This window comes from Lynx rufus, unplaced genomic scaffold, assembly GCF_022079265.1.
Source record: "Lynx rufus isolate CCGP_SWC_20201006 ecotype Redwood Valley unplaced genomic scaffold, mLynRuf1.p SCAF_4, whole genome shotgun sequence".
NCBI classification, from domain to species: domain Eukaryota; kingdom Metazoa; phylum Chordata; class Mammalia; order Carnivora; family Felidae; genus Lynx; species Lynx rufus.
Window position 1 is genome coordinate 168,523,953 of NW_025814856.1, and position 19,830 is coordinate 168,543,782.

General features: G+C 42.3%; 1 protein-coding gene across 3 annotated transcripts in view; it reads right to left on the reverse strand.

Moving 5' to 3' along the window:
- LMBR1 (limb development membrane protein 1) overlaps positions 1-19,830 on the reverse strand; it is a 149,153-nt gene that overhangs the window by 108,410 nt on the left and 20,913 nt on the right. For all 3 annotated transcript variants that reach the window (XR_006965012.1, XM_047095295.1, XM_047095294.1), the window contains exons 2-4: positions 13,942-14,014; positions 11,500-11,539; positions 4,482-4,621 (exon numbers count right to left, since the gene is read on the reverse strand). Coding sequence is in view for 2 of the 3 variants with exons in the window: in XM_047095295.1 (XP_046951251.1) it covers positions 4,482-4,621; positions 11,500-11,539; positions 13,942-14,014 (253 nt within the window). In the remaining variant the exon portion in view is untranslated. The remainder of the gene's footprint in view (positions 1-4,481; positions 4,622-11,499; positions 11,540-13,941; positions 14,015-19,830) is intronic.

Genomic DNA, 19,830 nt, shown 5'->3' on the forward strand with positions numbered 1-19,830 from the left:
GCCTCCTGAGACCCATTCCTAAGAGGACATCATTTAGAAGGCTCTTCCTTAGTTCTCCAACTTTCAGCGGAAGTGGTTTTACTGGAGTTCAAAATTACTGTTTATTATTCATTCAACAAATGGTTACTAGGCAGCCACTATGTGGGAATTATTGTTCTAAGCCCTAATTTATAAACAAAATAAAATATTTGAGCTTGCACACCTTACATTACAACAAGAAAGACAACCAATACAAATATATTTACTTCCAGGGTTGAGGCCTCCACATATACGGCATGTCATATGTTCGTAGCTCTTACTTCCAGTTCATGAACAAAATAAAAAGAAATGACCCTGACTTACAGGTCATTAAGTAAGGTCATTAAGTAGAACATGCAATTTTTATTTAGTAAAACTGGAAAGAAGGGCCAGTTCACCTGTCACACTGGTTAGCCCAGCTTGAGAGCACCTGTACTTCCGGTAAAAACACCTGGAGCCCAACCCGGCAAAACGTATGCACCATAGTACCTACAGCTTCGCAGAAAGCTAGGGCCGGGGGAACCATGCCAAACAGTCTTCCTCAAACATTTTATTAGACAATGCATGCAAAAAACATTTTCTAAATTATATTTTATCCAACTATTTACTAATAACAAATAACACGTCATCTAAAACAACTCTCCAAAAATTCGTAGCCATCGCTCTCCAGGTTGTCTCCTGCTTTCATAATAACAAGTGACCTTTCAGGAGATGACTTATTATTTTCTGTGTCAATTTCAGTTTGCTTATCTGAGTTTTTTCACTTGCTAAGCAACAACAGAGTAACTTCTTTTTATTCAGTTAACAATTACTCCTAATTTTACTGAACTCGTTTGGTCTTCAGAGCATCATGACCCTCCATTTCCTTCTACTTTCATACAAGACAGAAACCATAAAGGCCAGATTTCTAATATGTGATTAAACTAAAACTCTTTGTGTCAAAAAACAGCTTAAGTAGTATTAAAGGATACATGGGAGAAAAATGCTTGCAATTAACCTCTAATAGACAATCAATTACTTAAAAAAAAAAAAACACTGCAAGCAGGGATGCCTGAATGGCTCAGTCAGTTAAGCGTCTGACTCATGATTTCAGAACAGATCATCATCTCATGGTTCATGGGTTCGAGCCCCATGTCGGGCTCTGTGCTAACAGCAAGGAGCCTGCTTGGGATTCTCCCTCACTGCCTCTCTCTCTCTGACCCTCCCCAATTGGTGCTCGCTCTTTCTCTCTCAAAATAAATAAATAGAGGGGCGCCTGGGTGGCTCAGTCGGTTTAGTGTCCAACTTCAGCTCAGCTCATGATCTCACGGTTCACGAGTTCGAGCCCTACGTCAGCCCTGTGCTGACAGCTCTGTGCTGACAGCTTGGAACCTGGAGCCTCCTTCAGATTCTGTGTGTGTCTCTCTAACCCCTCCACTGCTTGTGTGCATGCTCGCTCTCTCTCTCTCTCTCTCTCAAAAATGAATAAACATTTAAAAAATTTTAATAAACATTAAAAAAACACTGCAAGCATAAAAAGGAATGAAATCTTGCCATTTGCAACAACATGCACGGATCTAGAGGATATAACGCAGAGTGGAAAAGTCAGTCAGAGAAAGACAAACACCGTATGATTTCACTCACATGTGGAATTTAAGAAACAAAACAAATAAGCGTAGCAACAAGAGACAGAGACAAACCAGGAAACAGACTCTTTACTACAGAGAACAGACTGACGGTCACCAGAGGGGAGGTGGATAGGACAGTGGGTGCAATAGGTAATGGGGACTAAGGGGGGCACACGTTGACATGAGCACCAGGTGATGTAGGGAAGTGTTGAATCACTGTATTGCACACCTGAAACTAATACTACACTGTATGTTACATCACTGAAATTTAAATAAAAACTTAAACAAAAAGAGGGGAGAAAACACTGCAAAAATGAGCAAAGGAATCACAGGTAGTCAAATTACTAAAAAATAAATACGTATGACCTCTGTTTTGTAAGTGTCCACCCTCACTAGTAATTAAAGAAATGTACATGTAAGAGGGGAAATGTTTCGCTATTGAATTGGCAGGTTTTAAGTGATGCCCACAGGTGGTAAAGATGCATTCTGAGAAGAGGAGCCCCTCCCCCACCCCACCGATGAAAGTGAAACCAGCAGGGGACTTCAGCTTTGCGGATGGGAAATATCCTCTCAAGTCCTCTGCAAGTATGCTTACCTGGCAAGTGAATCGCAGAAATTTATCCTACGGACAAATATTTGTAAAGATGTACACTACAGTTTAATTAAAAAATTGGAAACACTCCATGATTAACAGAGCTCCAGGCAATATTGTAAATCGCACAGAAAAGTAGTTAATGGCATGGAAACCTCCCCCTTATGTGTGGACAGGGGGAGATACAAACTAACCCTGAGTCCGTGAGGGTTTTCCACTTGGTTGTGCTCACAGGAACACACCACATTCAAGGCCACAGGCCACAGAATGAATGCACAATAGTTATATGCTTGTAGGATTGGGAGTAACAATTTTCTTCACCATACATTTTGGCTTCCAAATATTCTACAGCAAATGTAGTCATTTCTTTCAACACAAAGGGGTAAGAGAAATGGGAGTTGTCTGTATAAACTCCAAATGAATTAAACAGTTAAGCATAAACAAAATCATGTTTAGAAAATGGGAGCGGGGGGAGACAGTATTTGTCACATCTCAGGGAGGGAAAGGATCTTCTAAACACAAAACAATTAGACCAAAGGGAAGACAAAAGACTGGACAATATAAAAATGTTAATAATTCCATCAATCTAAAAAGCAAATGAAGTTAAAAAGTAAAATAACTAGAACACATTTACAAAAATCTAAGAAAAGGCTGATGTGTTTTGGGGTGGCTCAGTCAGTTGAGCATCTGGCCCTTGATTTCGGCTCAGGTCATGATCTCGCAGTTCGTGCGATTGAGCCCCGCATCAGGCTCTGCACTAACAGCACAGAACCAGTTTGGGATTCTCTCTCCCTCTCTCTCTGCCCCTCCCCAACTCATGTGTGAACACTCTCCTTCCTCAAAAAATAAATAAATAAATAAAACACTTAAAAAGTTGATGGGTTTCACACATAAAGAAATCACAGTATGAAAAAAAGGGGGAAGGGCAATGAAACATAAAAAAGATCTATGTATTAGATCTTTTAATATATTTTATAAATTAAAATTAAAATATCTTACTTCACTAAAAATTTCTAGAAGATGGAAGAGTCAAGACTGGAAAGCAGGTATATTTGGCCTCCAAGCAATATACTATGTTGCCCATCGTAAGTCAGTCCCTTTTCCTTTTTTAAAGTTTATTTTTGAGAGACAGAGAGAGAGACAGAGCACGAACAGGGGAGGGGCAGAGACAGAGGGAGACACAGAATCCGAAGCAGGCTCCAGGCTCCGAGCTGTCAGCACAGAGCCCAACACGGGGCTCGAACTCACAAACCGTGAGATCATGACCTGAGCTGAAGCCGGATGCTTAACTAACTGAGCCACCCAGGTGCCCCAGTAAGTCATTTTTTAACCATTTTTAACCATTAATTTTAAAGCCTATACTGACAAAAAAGTTTTCCCCCTTCTGTTATACATTTTTAAACGACAAACGTTACTAACAGGAAATTAAAGTAGAAAACTATGGTTACTATTTTGGTCTCAAATGGAGGCTGAGTTCTTTTCACATACCCAAATAAACCAGAATTCTCTTGCTAAATATTTAAATTGGGGCACCTGGGCAACTCAGTCGGTTAAGCATCTGACTCGATTTTGGCTCAGGTCATGATCTGAGGTTTGTGAGATCAAGCCCCACAACGGGCTCTGTGCTGAGCACGGAGCCTACTTGGGATTCATCCTCTCTTTCCCTCTCCCTCTCCCTCTCCTTCTCCCTCTCTCTCTCTCCCCACCCGCCTTCCCAACTCACTCTCTCTCTCTAAAATAAATAAAAGTAAAAAATGAAATTAAATTAAAAACAGTTTTGAATAAATACTTAAATGAATACTTATCAAAATCATTGTTTGGGGCGCCTGGGTGGCGCAGTCGGTTAAGCGTCCGACTTCAGTCAGGTCACGATCTCCCAGTCCGGGAGTTCGAGCCCCGCGTCAGGCTCTGGGCTGATGGCTCGGAGCCTGGAGCCTGTTTCCGATTCTGTGTCTCCCTCTCTCTCTGCCCCTCCCCCGTTCATGCTCTGTCTCTCTCTGTCCCAAAAATAAAAAAAAAAACGTTGGGAAAAATCATTGTTAAGTATAAACACTGCTTCTTGACTAAGTAAAACAGAAAAGCCTTTCACAACTAAGAATAGGAATAGTAAGTAAAATCTGGTTTTCTGATTTTATGAGGGACTCGTGGTTTATTGGAGGCAGATGCAAATTAGGCAGCAAATTAAGACAAGGCAAATCGAAAACTACAGGGCAGTAAAAAAACGAAAACATTCATTGTGATTATAATGAGCAATATATACTGACCATGAATCAGGGAGCCATTCAGCCACTGAATGTAGTAGTTGTGAGGAAAGGAGAGCAGGATCTCGTTGCTGATTATGGAGAAGGGTAAAAGCAAAACCGCCCCGGCCGACACCGCCAGCGTGAACGTGCTCAAACACAACCTGGAAGAGAAGAGACGGCTGTCACCAGCGACTGGAAAAGGCAAGGAATATGGTACAAATTCAAAAAGGATGAAAACTCTTACATCTCTTAATCCAAAAAGTTACATGAGAATTTCACTAAGTGTAGTTGGGAGAAGTGTTCACTAAGTGTATGTAGTTGGGAGACCAGGAGACCAACGATGCTGTGTGACTGGAGATGCTCAATTAGACACACTCCACAACGCCTCACCCCGTGAGAAGCCCGTGAACTTGAACGAGCAGGCCCTAAAAGATTCACACAGCGAAGACAGAGTACTTCGTACATTTTACAAAGAATATGCTATAGACTCTTTCCTTCTTTAAATTTAAATATTTATTTCACGATGGCGTTAAATTAACAACTTTGGCAAATAGATCATAAAGCAATGCAAACACTGACTCAGGCGAAAAACTACTTGTGAAGACAGTATGAAAAACAAATCGGTCCAAAATGGCTATTTCAAGAGAAAAAAACTTACAAAGCCAATGGTCAGCTACCTCTTAAAATGAGTAAAGGCAAAATAAGTGATACTAGTAAATAGTAGGGAACTATTAAACAGTATTCTACTATTAAAGATATTTAAAACGCTATTTTGTCATTTTTAAAAATAAGATGTTGCTAATATGTCCTAATATAGAAAGATGTCTAAAATAAATTTAAAAAAAAACTGAAAAAGCATGAAAAATAAATAAAAAACATGCTTCCCCCACACCAGCCCTCTCAAAAAACACATATATACACACAGGAAAACAGAGATACAAAAAAACCCTAGCATAATATATAACAATCCCATAGAATAGGAGGATTCTAAGGGGCTTTCACTTTCGCAGTTATACATGCCCGAGATGCTTAACATTTTTTATCTAAAGATTTTTTAAAACCAACAAGGCAAAAGAAAAGATAACCTCACCAACATTAGAGATGGAACCTTAATTTAATATCCATCCCTTTAAAGTCAATATAGGAAAATGTGAAAACAAACCTACGAAGATTTAAGAAAAAGTCATGCTGAACGTTCCTAATAACACACCTACTCGAAGAACTGAGGCCCACGCCATCTTGTGGCCACAAGCAGAAGTGCTTTCCTACTTCAAAGGCAAAACGACCCGGAAACCTCCGTTCAGTAAATGGCCGGTAAGTGTTTAAATGCAGACCATGTGACACGTACCAAAAACACAGCACAGACAAATCAGACACAGAAGTCTCACAAGCTGTTTGGCCGAGTGGGCATGTTTCCCGGGGAAAGCACTGGAAAAGTCTCCATCCCAGTCCACTGCCAGCTCTGGCAACGGCCAGCCAGTGACCGGAAGCGTGCGTCTTTGGTTCTGTCCTCGCAAGTCAAGTGAGGAAGCTGCCCTGACCGCCAGCATTTCTTCCTTCCAATGCTACAAATCAGGTCAACCCACAATCTCCACATGCCAGGTCCCGCACAGCTATTCCAGTGTGTTCCACAACACAGTCCCACCTACAGTGGGAGGTACCTGGCCTTCTCGCACCCCAAGAGACCATGTATTTCATGGCTCCGTGTCCCTGGGCGCAGTCAGCTCTGCCCCCAGGGTCCCCTTTGTGTCACGTGCCCTATGAAGCACCCTCAGCACCACCCTCCTCACTTCTCTCAGCTCACATGACACCCACCACGTACCCAGCAAGAAGACCAACCACAGTTTCCAAATCAGAAACCAGGACCTGTAATCCGACAAAAAAGTAAGCTTATGAATGCAAATAGGTACAGTATTTGAAATCATGAGTGATCCGGAAAATGCTGAATGTATGGTCACCATAACAATGATGCCAACTCTCCACAAAACACGTCCTCAATCTACTGCACTGCAGGTCCTGTGACTGGGCTCTGGACATACAGACAAGACGCTGCGATCCGTGAGCAGCGGGACCAGAGCTACTCAGAAAAGGCTGAGGCAGTGCAGGTAACCGCTGGCAAGGGGTCCCTATCGAGTCAAAAAAGGGCAGCAGTGGTCACAGCTTACAGACCCTACAGAAGCGTCCCTCAGGTTAGAGTACAGCTTCAGAAACGTCGCCTTCTGCAGGGAGCAGATTCTGAGGACAGAACAGACAGGACTTCCTGGGGGGTGAGGGAGGGCTGAGAGGGAGGGCTCAAGGCTGACTCTGGGTGTTTAGTCTGAGAACGGGAAGGTGGAGCTGGTCCCAACTATGACAGAGAAGGCTGAAGCTGGAGCCGGGGGGGATTAGCAGCTCGGCTTTGGACCCCTCTCATCTTCAACTCCAGGAGCCAGGAGCATCACAGAAGCCACGCTCCACACTTCTCTCTGCAGGCTACCAGGTGGCCCAGAACTCCTGCCTGCCCCACTGTGGTCACGTTCTGCCCGATCACTGGTCAGGATACCACCTGCCAGGGCTGTCCGCCCTAACGTTATTCTTTTCCCTTTTAATTCGTATTTTGTGGGAAGCTAAGTTAGAAACTAGGAAAAATATCCTGTTCCTTGTCAATTTATTCATTTACTGATTCTGAACAGTATGAACCCAAGATTGTTCTATTTTATCCTGTGTGGGATCCATTACAATCATTATCTTGACGCGCAGAGTGTCCCTGACCGATGTGAAAGCCCTCGAAGGCTTCCAGGTCCTTTTGACCTGTCTTTCCAGCACGGATCTTGGGGCCCTTCCTTGCATTCTGGCAGCACCACGTGCACGAAACGAGCCTTGAACTCCTCCCTGCCCCAGCCCTGCAGTCAGCTTCTCCCTCAGGGAGCCCTGGCTCCTGTCAGCGGAAAATCACACTTAGCAGTGAGGATCTGGGTGCTAAATATACTCACTGCTACCGCGGTGCTGCGCTCTCAGTGAACAGGCTGAGGCACCACGCATATCTGTGCATTTACACACTTACGTGAACCCACCTTTACGTCTAGATCTGGCTCAATAACTCTATGCCGAAAACCATGAATCCACACTGATACTCTCAACTGCAACGCAACAACTCTGTTCATTTTCGCTCCCTCTCCCCTAACCGCAAATGGTTTCCGTTACCCTTGATGGACCAATGCCGTGGACGCAATCTGGCACCCCCACCCCATGCAGAGGCGCCCTCCTGCTCTGGTGAGTCCCCATTCTGGACTGTCCTGCCTCCCTCCCACTGACCTCTGACACCCATGCCAGGCCATCCCTCCGGGGACACCCTCCTCACCCTCCTCAGTTCTGCCACACTGCCAGGGCGCTGACCCCGTGACAGAGCACCCCTGAACACACGTGGGTGCTCCTCATCACCCCTCGAAATGACACCCCTGTCAGGATTTCCCTCCACAGGGAAAACGCCCTCCCTCCTCTCAGACCCTGAGAGCCCACGCCAGGTCACCCCCCACCCTGGGCTCTGGCGCCTCGTGCTAGGCCCACCTCCTACATGGAGGCCCTTCGCTCACCTGCAGAGGCTCACAAAAGTTTCAGCCGTTAGGCATTCTATTTTTATATCAATTACTTTATTCTAAATCAAATCAAATAACTAGCTGACAGCAGCTCTCAGAAAATGGAACTTTTGGTTGCATAGTTACTTTGGGGGCGTGAGTAGGTACAAATAGAGAACAGAACACAGGGTAAAGGAGAAAGCAAAGGTGGGTGTAAAGGGAGGTGAGAAAGCCCAGGGAACAGGCTTTCCGTGCTCACGGGAGAGTTGAGGCCGCCGTGGGGACCCTGCTGCCACGGCCCCCGGGGCTGCCGGTCACACTTCAGAACTCGTCTGAGCTCTTTTCGGGTTCCTCTTTTAGGACCTGAGGACTTCTGTTGGCTCCTCGCAGGCAGGCCTTGCCTTCCACCTCCTCTTTGGTGGAGGCCGCGAGGCAAAGCAAGATGGTGGAGAGAAGGGAGGCTGAGCTCCCACAGACTGCGCACCGAGCACCGACTCGCGACTGTGTCGCGGGTGTTTTAATCCACACCACGGCACGAGAGTGAAGCGGCAACTCTCCTTCACACAGAGAAAACAAATCCTTGTTTCTCAGTCTCTTCTGGACTCAAGTCGATCCTGAGTTCAGAATCTGAACCCGGATCTGCCTTCCTCCTCCACGCTCACTCATTCCGTCTGGAAGCAAGAAAACAAAAGACAGCGGAAGCCCAAGAGGTCGTTGGGAGGAGGGGTCAGGGACCGGACCGGCCCTGGCTCTGTCCAGTCTTTACTGTCAGTGCACACCCGTCGGCCTGCAGGAAGGGCAGGTCTGCTCCAGTCACATGACACGGGCACTGCCCGCGGGGAGAACCCAAAGCCCCAGACACACAGCGGCCACAGCAGAGCTGGGAGGAGCGCGGTGAAGAGCGCAGAGCTCCTGAGCCTCCGCACAAGGAGACGAAGTGCAGCCAAGGGGAAAGCCGAAGTGTGTGTTCTGGCCTGATGAGGAATTACTGAGCCACAAATGCATGCGCGCAGATCTGCCACCAAAAATGGAGCGCAGACGACACGAGAGGAGAGTGGTACCCATGTCACAGCTCCTTCGCCTGGGACAGAATCCTTGCCTTTACTCGGTCTGTGATTCGCTGTAGCTTCCTGAGGTAAGTGATCTACGCTGTTTTTACGGGAGCCGTAATTTAGACAGAGAAAAATAATGAGTCACTTAAGAATTTTCACAAATGTCATGATGTTAGGAATAAAACTAAGACCCCCAATCCTGTAAATATAAATCAAGTTATGGGCCTAAGTTTTAAACCCACAGAGCAAGAATCCCCAGTATAAAGTTACAGGTGTTTTCCCTAGGGCATTTAAAATCATTTAAATTACCACGTCTAGTAACGCAGGGTCCGTTTATATTCACTGTTCAGTTATGAATCAAATCAGCCCTATTCAAGTCACTTACTAGTTGGAAATATTTTTTACTGAAGCGAAATTCACATAACATAAAATTAACCATTTGAAACTTACAATTTAGTAGGATTCAATGTATTCACAGTGTTGTGCAACCACCACCTCTTTCTAGTCCCACATTTTCATCACCCCTAAAAACACTCTGTATTCATTAAGCAATTTCTCTCCATTCTGCCCTCCCCTCCAACCCCGGTAACCATACATATGATACTGATGGATTTACCTATTCTGGCTACTTCTCATACACGGAATCATACATTCTGTGGCCTTTTGTGTCTGCCTTTCTTCACTTAGCATGATGTCTTCGAGGTCCCACATGCTGCACTATGCGTCCGTACTTTACTCCTTTTTATGGCGGAGTACTATTCCAGCATACCTGAGAGTACCTGTGTATGTGAGTACGAGTACATGTGGTCTCTCTCTCTCCTCCTCCCTCCTACTCACCTCCCCCTGCCCCAGCAACAGATGAATAACCTGATATTAATCATGAAAAAACAAATCCAAACAACTGGCCTGTGATCTTCAAAAGTATCAAGGTCAGGGAAGTCAAGGAAATACTGAAGAGGTGGGGACAGGACAACTACGTGCAGTGTGGATTCCAAACACGGTGCTTTTGCAACACAGAACATTACTGGACAACTGGGAAATCTGAATGGGGCAAGAGTGGTACTGTATCAATTTCATTGTTTTGATAGTTGTATGGTAGGTACACAGGAGAACGCACTGTTTATAGGAATTATATACAAAAGTATCCCAAGGAGGGGCGCCTGGGTGGCGCAGTCGGTTAAGCGTCCGACTTCAGCCAGGTCACGATCTCGCAGTCCGTGAGTTCGAGCCCCGCGTCGGGCTCTGGGCTGATGGCTCAGAGCCTGGAGCCTGTTTCCGATTCTGTGTCTCCCTCTCTCTCTGCCCCTCCCCCGTTCATGCTCTGTCTCTCTCTGTCCCAAAAAATAAATAAATGTTGAAGAAAAAAAAAAAAATTTTACAAAAGTATCCCAAGGAAATGAAGAACCAAGTCAGCAACTTCTCAAACGGTTTGGGGTGTGGGGGGAGGCTCTTTTTCATATTTCTAACTTTTCTATAAATTCAAAACTATGCCAAAAGTGTTTCAAGTATCAATAAAAAAGAATTAGAATAAGATACTCTCCTATGTAGCTGCAGCCGTGTGATTTCAAATTTTAATCAAGCAAAATGTGACAGAAAGAAACTTACTGCCCTCCATCCAGTTTGATGCCTCAAAAACATGAAAGGGTTCGTCAATAACAGCAGCAGCAAACAGACGCAGGAAGAGAGCTGTACGGAGCCTAAAGCACCACCTGAGCCCATCTCCCTGCTCACAGCCAGTAAGTGTTCAATTAACCGGAACAGGCACCTGCTCCCTATTCCAAGACTGTCACAGTCTTCTCCGCAGACCAAACAGCCCGAGTCTTCTTTCCTGTGGCCCAGCAATTTTCCCAGCCATACGCCCATTTCCAGGTTAGAACCTCTGAAGGTAAAACTGTCGGTTCCTCAAGCCAGCAAATTTTAACTGGAGACAATCCTCAATTATCCACGTACAGTTGATTCTTGAACAACATGGATTAGAAACACATGGGTCCACTTATAAGTGATTTTTTTTAATAAATATAGGACAGTACTGTAAATGTCTTTTCCTTATGATTTTCTTAATAACATTTTCTTTTCTCTAGCTCACTTGTTAGAATACAGTATGTAACACACATAACACACAAAACACACGTTAATCATCTGTTTATGTTATGAGTAAGACAGCAGGCTGTTAGTAGTTAAGTTTTGGGGGAGTCAAAAATTATTCACGGATTTCCAACTGCACGGGGCCAGCACCCCTAACCCCCCAGTGTTCAAGAATCAATTGTATATTTGTTTATGCGTGCTTCCAAGGGCAGGGTTAATATGGAGAAGAAGCATTGTAATACATTAGGTGAATTTTTTTCCACATTTATGCCCAAAAGTGTGAATTAAATTTGGAAACTTTATGACTTCAGAATCAGAAACAGAACAAATGAATTTTAAAATACATACGAAATCCTGTTGACTATGGCGTCTTCATCTTCTTGTTCATCTGTAAAAATGTGTAAGGTGTTAAGTTTTTATCTTCAATACAACGTTTCATTTATCAGAAACTATAAACAAAATAGAAACTTAAAGTGATTATTGAGCAGAAACGATTTTTAAAAAGCAGCTGTTCATTTCAGCATGGATCCAAATTCAAAGCTCATTCAATCACATAGGATAGGGGCGCCTGGGTGGCGCAGTCGGTTAAGCGTCCGACTTCAGCCAGGTCACGATCTCGCGGTCCGTGGGTTCGAGCCCCGCGTCGGGCTCTGGGCGGATGGCTCGGAGCCTGGAGCCTGTTTCCGATTCTGTGTCTCCCTCTCTCTCTGCCCCTCCCCCGTTCATGCTCTGTCTCTCTCTGTCCCAAAAATAAATAAACGTTGAAAAAAAAAAAAATTTAAAAAAAAAAAAAATCACATAGGATAGAATCCAGCTAGAGAAGAGTGTTTTGATTAACCAGAATCCTGATTAACAAAAATACTCTATACAAATTAAAATCTTCCAAATATTTAGTGCTCAAGAAACTAAAATTTAGTAGAACATTAGGACCACCATCAAGTTCATTGTCATATAACGTAAGTGAAACTGTAGCTGCTAATGAATGAAATGTTTTGGTTGATAATACCCAACAAAAACTTTTATTATAAAATTAGAATTCAGAATTTGAGAACATGTACTTTTCTATATTTTGAGCTTGTCATCATTAGTGGTAATAATGAAGATTCTCTTGGACCATTCTAAACCACTTAGAGACCACTGCCCCAATGCTTCGTAACTATTGTTCAAGTTACAGACAGAAAAGTATCAAGTTCTGTATCTTTTCCAAGTAGCAGATGCCCCCTGGCCCAAAGCTCACCCACCTCCCTCTCCCTCTCCCTCTCCCTCTCTCTCATGGCCGTCAACCCTCTTTGTCATCCCACGTAAACTTACCAGCTAAAGACAGTATGATCCAATTACAAGAATACTACATAACACCCCTGCCCCTCCTTCTCCTCGATACCTAACTGGGGTTGTCCTCAAAGGCTCTCTACGTAAGTCTCTGGAATCACGAGTGTCCAGCTGCTCCAGTGTCAATGGCACATTTGAGCCATTCTCTTAGTCCAATCTCCATTCTTAATTACACGCTGCCCAAAATAACTTCACAACCAAAAGGACCATAAAATAATATAGTCACAATTAATTTTTATACTGTTGTGTCCACACTCAATCAACCATCAACTACTGAAGGATGTTTTAATAGCTTCATAACCATTTCGTTTCTTCTCCTCACAATCGGCTATGGCCAGGGTACCCATCACCCCTCCCTGCCATTACTCTAAAAATCATCTAATAAATCTCCAACTTTTCTGTTCATCATCTCCTAATTTCCCCTAAACAGTGCACTTATATTCATTTACTCTCTCTCCCCCTCCTTCTGTGTCCACAATCATTAAAACCTGATGCCAAAATATCTGAAAAATAGTTAAGATATTGGGGCATCTGGGTGGCTCAGTCAGTTAAGCATCCGACTTCAGCTCAGGTCGTGATCTCACGGTTCATGGGTTCGAGCCCCATGTTGGGCTCTGTGCTGACAGCTCAGAGCCTGGAGCCTTTTTCAGATTCTGTGTCTCCCTCTGTCTCTCTGCCCCTCCCCTGCTCATGCTGTTCTCTCTGCTCATGCTGTCTCTCAAAACTAAATAAACGTTAAAAAAAATTTTTAATAGTTAAAATACTGTGTTGAATCTGCAGGTCTTCAAATTTTTGAAAAATTACAGACTCCAAGAAGTATTTTAGTGTAATCATAGAGTCAAACTAAAACACTAGAGCAAGCACTATTTCCCAATTGCTTTCAAAACTCTAATTAGTTTAATATTATGACAGAAAGAGTATTAAATATACTGAATCCTTAAGTATGTATATGGCACTACAATCAGCCCAGCATCACAGGTGGAAAATCCTGTGATCTACAGGAAGCAGCTGAGATTTACTAGAAGGCAGCTAGGCAACTGCTTTGGTCCTTACAAAACCCCGGCACAGAACCTGTGAAATTAACTAGAGAAGGTAAAGATAGTCCAGCAGTCAGAGAAAGGATGGGATGGGGATATGCATGTTCAAAGTCAGAGCCAGTCACAAGGACCCATATATCCTCACAAACTCTAGAATTTCCCAGATGCTGAAGAGCCACACACTAATCTTAGTCGGACGTAAGAACAGTGGTAAACAAGGGCTCGGGTCTAAGAAGGTGACCACCCCGCAAGTGGGCAGATTCCCTGGCCGTACCGTCAGTGCCCTCGGGACCAGGCAACTGGGTGGAATGATTGCGGCTGTACTAAATACAGACACCACCATGCGGGCGGGCACCGCACAGGCCAAATACCATACATCAGTTGGCATGATAATCTAAGTTTTAATTACAGTGTTTCCACTTACCTGATTTTCTCTTGTATCTCGTAATGATGAAGTAGGAAACAACGTAGAGAACGGCAAAAAGAAGGAAACATATCTGAAAAAAAATTGACAGATCATTTACATTTGTCGCACATCTTTGTTAAGATTATAAAAGACACGGGGCGCCTGGGTGGCGCAGTCGGTTGAGCGTCCGACTTCAGCCAGGTCACGATCTCGCGGTCCGTGAGTTCGAGCCCCGCGTCGGGCTCTGGGCTGATGGCTCAGAGCCTGGAGCCTGTTTCCGATTCTGTGTCTCCCTCTCTCTCTGCCCCTCCCCCGTTCATGCTCTGTCTCTCTCTGTCCCAAAAATAAATAAACGTTGAAAAAAAAAAAAATTAAAAAAAAAAAAAATCATTCACCATGATCAAGTGTGATTTATTCCAGAGATTCAAAGGTGGTTCACTATTCACAGGAAGGATAAAAAAAAAAAACCCATATGATCATGTCAATAGATGCAAAAAAGCAAGTGACAAAATACAACATCCATTCATGATAAAAACACTCAACAAAGTGAGTTTAGAGGGAACATACCTCAATGTAATAAAGGTCACATATGAAAAATCTACAGCTAACATCATATTCAATGGCATAAAACTGAAAGTTCTTTCTCTATGATCAGGAACAAGGCAAGGATGTTCACTCTCCCCTCAACAAAGTACTGGAAGTCTTAGCGGCAGCAATCAGGCAAGAAAAAGAAATAAAAGGCATCCAAATTGCTAAGGAAGAAGTAAAACTTACTCTTTGAAGATGATATGATACAATAACTAAAAACCCTAAACCCTAAAAATTCTACCAAAAACTATTAAAACTGATGATGAATTCGGTAAAGTTGCAGGATACAAAATTAAAACTGTTGCATTTCTATACACTGATAACAAAGTAACAGAAAAAGAAACGAAAGTAACAATCCTGTTTACAATTGCACCAAAAATAATAAAATACTAGGAATAAATTTTGCCAAGGATATGAAAGACCTATATTCCAAAAACTATAAGACATTCATGAAATTAATTAAAGATGACACAAACAAATGGAAAGATATACCATGCTCATGGACTGGAAAAATATTACTAAATGTCCATACTAAAGCCGTCTACAGATGCATTGCAATCCCTATCAAAATACCAATAGAATTTTTCCCGTAACTAGAACAAATAATCCTAAAATCTGTAGGAAACCACAAAAGACCTTGAATAACTAAAGCAATCTTGAGAAAGAAGAACAAAGCTGGAGGTATCACAATCCCAGATTTCAAAATGTACTACAAGCTAAAATAATCAAAACACTATGGCACTGGCACAAAAACAGACACACAGGTCAATGGAACAGAACAGAGAGGCCAGAAATAAACCTTCACCTATACGGTTAATTAATCTATAACAAAAGAGGCAGGAATATACAACGGGGAAAAGACAGTCTTTTCAATGAATGCTGCTGGAAAAACTGGACAACTACATGCAAAAGAATGAAACTGGACAATTTTCTTAACACCATACACAAAAATAAACTCAAAATGGATCAAAGACCTAAATATGAGACCTGAAATCATACAAATCCTAAAAGAAAAGGCTGGACATCAACCTTAACAACATATTTATGGATACGTCTCCTGAGGCAAGGAAACAAAAGCAGAAATAAACTATTGGGACTAAGCCAACACAAAAAGCTTTTGCAAAGCAAAGAAAACCATCAACCAAACAAGAGGTAACTTGGGGTACCTGAGTGGCTCACAAGGTTGAGCATCCAATTCTTGATTTTGGCTCTGGTCATGATCTCCTGGTTCATGGAATTGAGCTCCGAGTCAGGCTCTGCCCTGACAGCACAGAGCCTGCGTGGGATTCTCTCTGCCTCTCTCCCTGTCTCTCTCTGCCCCTCCCCTGCACACACACACACACACACATACACACTTGCTCTCACTCTCTCAAAATAAGTAAATATTTTTTTAACGTTTATTTATTTTTGAGAGAGAGAGCATGAGCAGGGGGAGGGGCAGAGAGAGAGAGGGACACAGAATCTGAAGCAGGCTCCAGGCTCTGAGCTGTCAGCACACAGCCCGATGTGGGGCTCGAATTCCCAAACCATGAGATCACAACCCGAGCCAAAGTTGGATGCTTAACTGACTGAGCCACCCAGATGCCCCTAAAACTAAAATTATAATTCTTCAAGTAATCCTAAGAGCCAGAAAAATAACAATAAAACAAAGAAAAATCCAGACTATGCAGCAAAAGACAGGATAACACCAATATTATGAAAGCAATAATAAAGATGAAACATTAAAATCATAATTGTAAATGAAACAAATTATGAAAAGAAAACTCTCACAGATGGAGACATATCGAAAATAAAGTAACCTAAAAAGACTGAAAACAAAAGGATAAACAGAGCCAAACTGGGCAGACACTAACAAAGAAGCTGACTGTTGGGACTCCTGGGTGGTTCACTGGCTTGAGCGTCTGACTCTTGATTTTGGCTCAGATCATGATCCCAGGGTCATGGGATTGAGCCTGGCAGGCTCCACGCTAGGCATGGAGCCTGCTTAAGATTCTCTCTGCCTCTCGCTCTCTGCCTCTCTCTCTCTCTCCCTCTACTCCTCCCCAACTCGTGTGTACCTGCACACGTTCTCTCGAAGAAGAAGAAGAAGAAGAAGAAGAAGAAGAAGAAGAAGAAGAAAAGAAATTGACTGTCATTTTTTCCCTCTCTCAGACAAGGATGAATTTAAGGCATAAGGTGTAAAGTAAGACAAAACAGGGCATTCTATGAACAACAGTAAAGCCCACAATGAAGAAAGAATCTTCACGCACCAAAAACACAGCACAAAAACACACTTTTTTAAAAACTGAATATTCAAGGAAAAATGTAAACCACTACTTTAGTTGGGAGACTTTAATTCACCATAAAAGACAAAGTAAATGCAAGCCAAACACATACTAATAATATGACTTTTTAAAGGTATTAAGATTGTTCTAGTAAATAAATGTGTTTATCATACTCAATGCTCTACACCCCTATAAGCCCATGTCCTGCCATCAATGTCCCAGCCCCCTACCACTACTAATCTGCTTTGTTTCTATGGATTTGCCTAATCCAGATATTTCATATCAATGAAAACATAATATGTGCCTTTTTGTGTCAGGCTTCTTTCCCTTAGCATAATATTTTCAAGGTTCCCACAGGATGCACCAATACATCATTCTTCCAGACTTTTTACAAAAATAAATAAAACCCTATTTGATTAAAAACACACTGAATATTTTGTTGCTAGCAGCTCAAAGTTTCCTTTCAGATATATTTGCATATGTTCGTTGCTCGTTTGTAAATGCGACAAACCCCCTTTCAAAGAGGTAAGAAACAAAATTAGCAATACTCCATCTCCAGAACAATTAACACGACTTTGAAACACAAGTCTACTTTTCTAAGTGTTACTAGCACCATCATAATAAACTGCCCTGTTATCTGTCAACTCGTGCTTCGATAAAGGTAAAATAGTATTTCCCCACAAACAAGTAACACTGACACCCTTAACAAGGGGTAAATATTCTATTTTTCAAGATTATCACAATAAGTCTCAAACTCATTAATGTCATCTACAATAGTACACTTTATTGCTTATTCTTGAGGTTTTTCAGGTTCTACATACTCTTACATCAGAAGTCACCTGCAAAAACTTCTTTAAATCCCTTCTGAGACCCAGACTCCAGCAAAACACAAAGGAAAGACAGCTAGGGGCGCCTGGGTGGCGCAGTCGGTTAGGCGTCCGACTTCAGCCAGGTCACGATCTCGCGGTCCGTGAGTTCGAGCCCCGCGTCGGGCTCTGGGCTGATGGCTCAGAGCCTGGAGCCTGTTTCGATTCTGTGTCTCCCTCTCTCTCTGCCCCTCCCCCGTTCATGCTCTGTCTCTCTCTGTCCCAAAAATAAATAAACGTTGAAAAAAAAAAAAAAAAAGACAGCTTTCTCTGAGCCAGCTGTCACTCCTGTCCTTTGGGTTCCTACATTCGAGGCACAACTATTCTACCACAAAGCCCCCTCTTCCTGAATCCCCACGATACTCCTAGTACCCAGATTTCAGCACAACCTCTGAATTCCATTAAATGTTTCAGGTACATAAAATTTGTCTCCTAAACTTTTTATTACATATAGTTTAGGTACATTAAAGGTACTAAATACCAACAGGAACTATCTTACACACCTCTTGACTCTTCCTGAGTGCCTAGATAAGTAATTTTAAAATAAACTGCGTAAATTACACTCCCTTCCTACTGCCGGATCCTTAGCCTCCATCAGACCTAATCAGGGCAAAGGGAAGACGCTTTGAATAGGATGAAAGGCAGACGTTTAAATTAGACTGTACTTAATTTTCAGTATGTAAGAGTGACCATAAAACTAGGAGATAAGCCAAAGCTGTCATCAAAGGAAGGGAACAGAGATCCAACAAACAATCCTTACAGTGGAAGAAAATTAAACTGCTTTACAACTATTTACTACCAAGTTTATTCATGCAATAAACAGTTAAGTACTGACATCTTAATGATCTTGAGTCTTCCTTCTAAGAGAGGAATGTCTCTCCATTAATGTAGATCTTCTTTGATTTTTTTAAATCAGAGTGTAGTTTTATATCTAAGCATTTTCTCTTGGTGCTAATGTTAATGGCGCTGTATTTTTAATTTCAAATTCCAATTTTTCATCCTAGTATACAGGACAGCAATGGACTTTTGTGGATTAACATTGTATCTTAATATCTTGCCATAACCCAGGAGTTTTCTGTTGTTGTTATTGACTCTGGGATTTTCTATATAGACTATCATGTCATCTGAGAACGAAGACAGTTTTCTTTTTCTCTTCCCAATTTGTACACCTGTCAGTTTACTGCGTTAGCCAGGACTTCCAGTGCAATGTAGAAAAGCAGTGAGAAGAGAGGACATCGTTGCCTTGTTCCTGATCTTAGTGGGAAAACGTTTGGTTTCTCATCATTAAGTATGATGTTAGCTGTAGATATTTTGTGGATGTTCTTTATCAAGCTGAGGAAGTTCTCCTCTATTCTTGGTTTATTGAGAGCTTTTACCATAAACGGATGTTGGGTTTTGCCAAACGCTTTTTCTTCATATACTGATAGGATCATATGCTGTTTCTTCTTTAGTCTATCGATGCGACGGATTACACTAAGTGATTTTTGAATGTGGAACCAGGCCTGCATACTTAGAATAAATCCACGTGGTCCTGGTGCATAATAATTCTTTTGGCACACTGTTGAATTTAGTTTGCTAATATTTTCTTGCAGAACTGTGCATTTATGCTCATAAGAGATATTGGTCTGTAGTTTTCTCTTATTGCAATGTTTTTTGTCTGATTTTAGTATTAGGGTAACGCTGGCCTCCAAGAATGAGCTAGAAGTATTCCATCTGCTTCTATTTCCTATAAGAGATTGCAGAGAATTGGTATCACTTCTTCCTTAAACATTTAGTAGAATGCACCAGTGAAACCATCTATGACTGGTGTTTGGGAAGGTCAATTGGTTATTCAATTTCTTTAAAATATGCAAGCCTACCCAGATTATGTTTCTCATTGTGTGAGTTTTGGTAGACTGTGTCTTTGAAGAAATTTGTCCATTTCATCTAGGTTTTCAAACTTGTGGGCATAGAATTATTCATAATATTCCTTTAGTATCTTTTTAATGCCCATTGACTCAGTAGAAATGATCTTTCACTTCTGATATTAGTAATTTGTGTTTTCTCTCTTTTTTTCTTGGTTAGCCTAGCTAGAGGCTTATCAATTTTATTCGTATGTCTAAGGACCAGGTTTTGATTTTGTGAATTTTTAAAACTTATTTCTTATTTTCACTTTCACTAATTTCTGCTCTATTTTTTTTCTTTTCTTA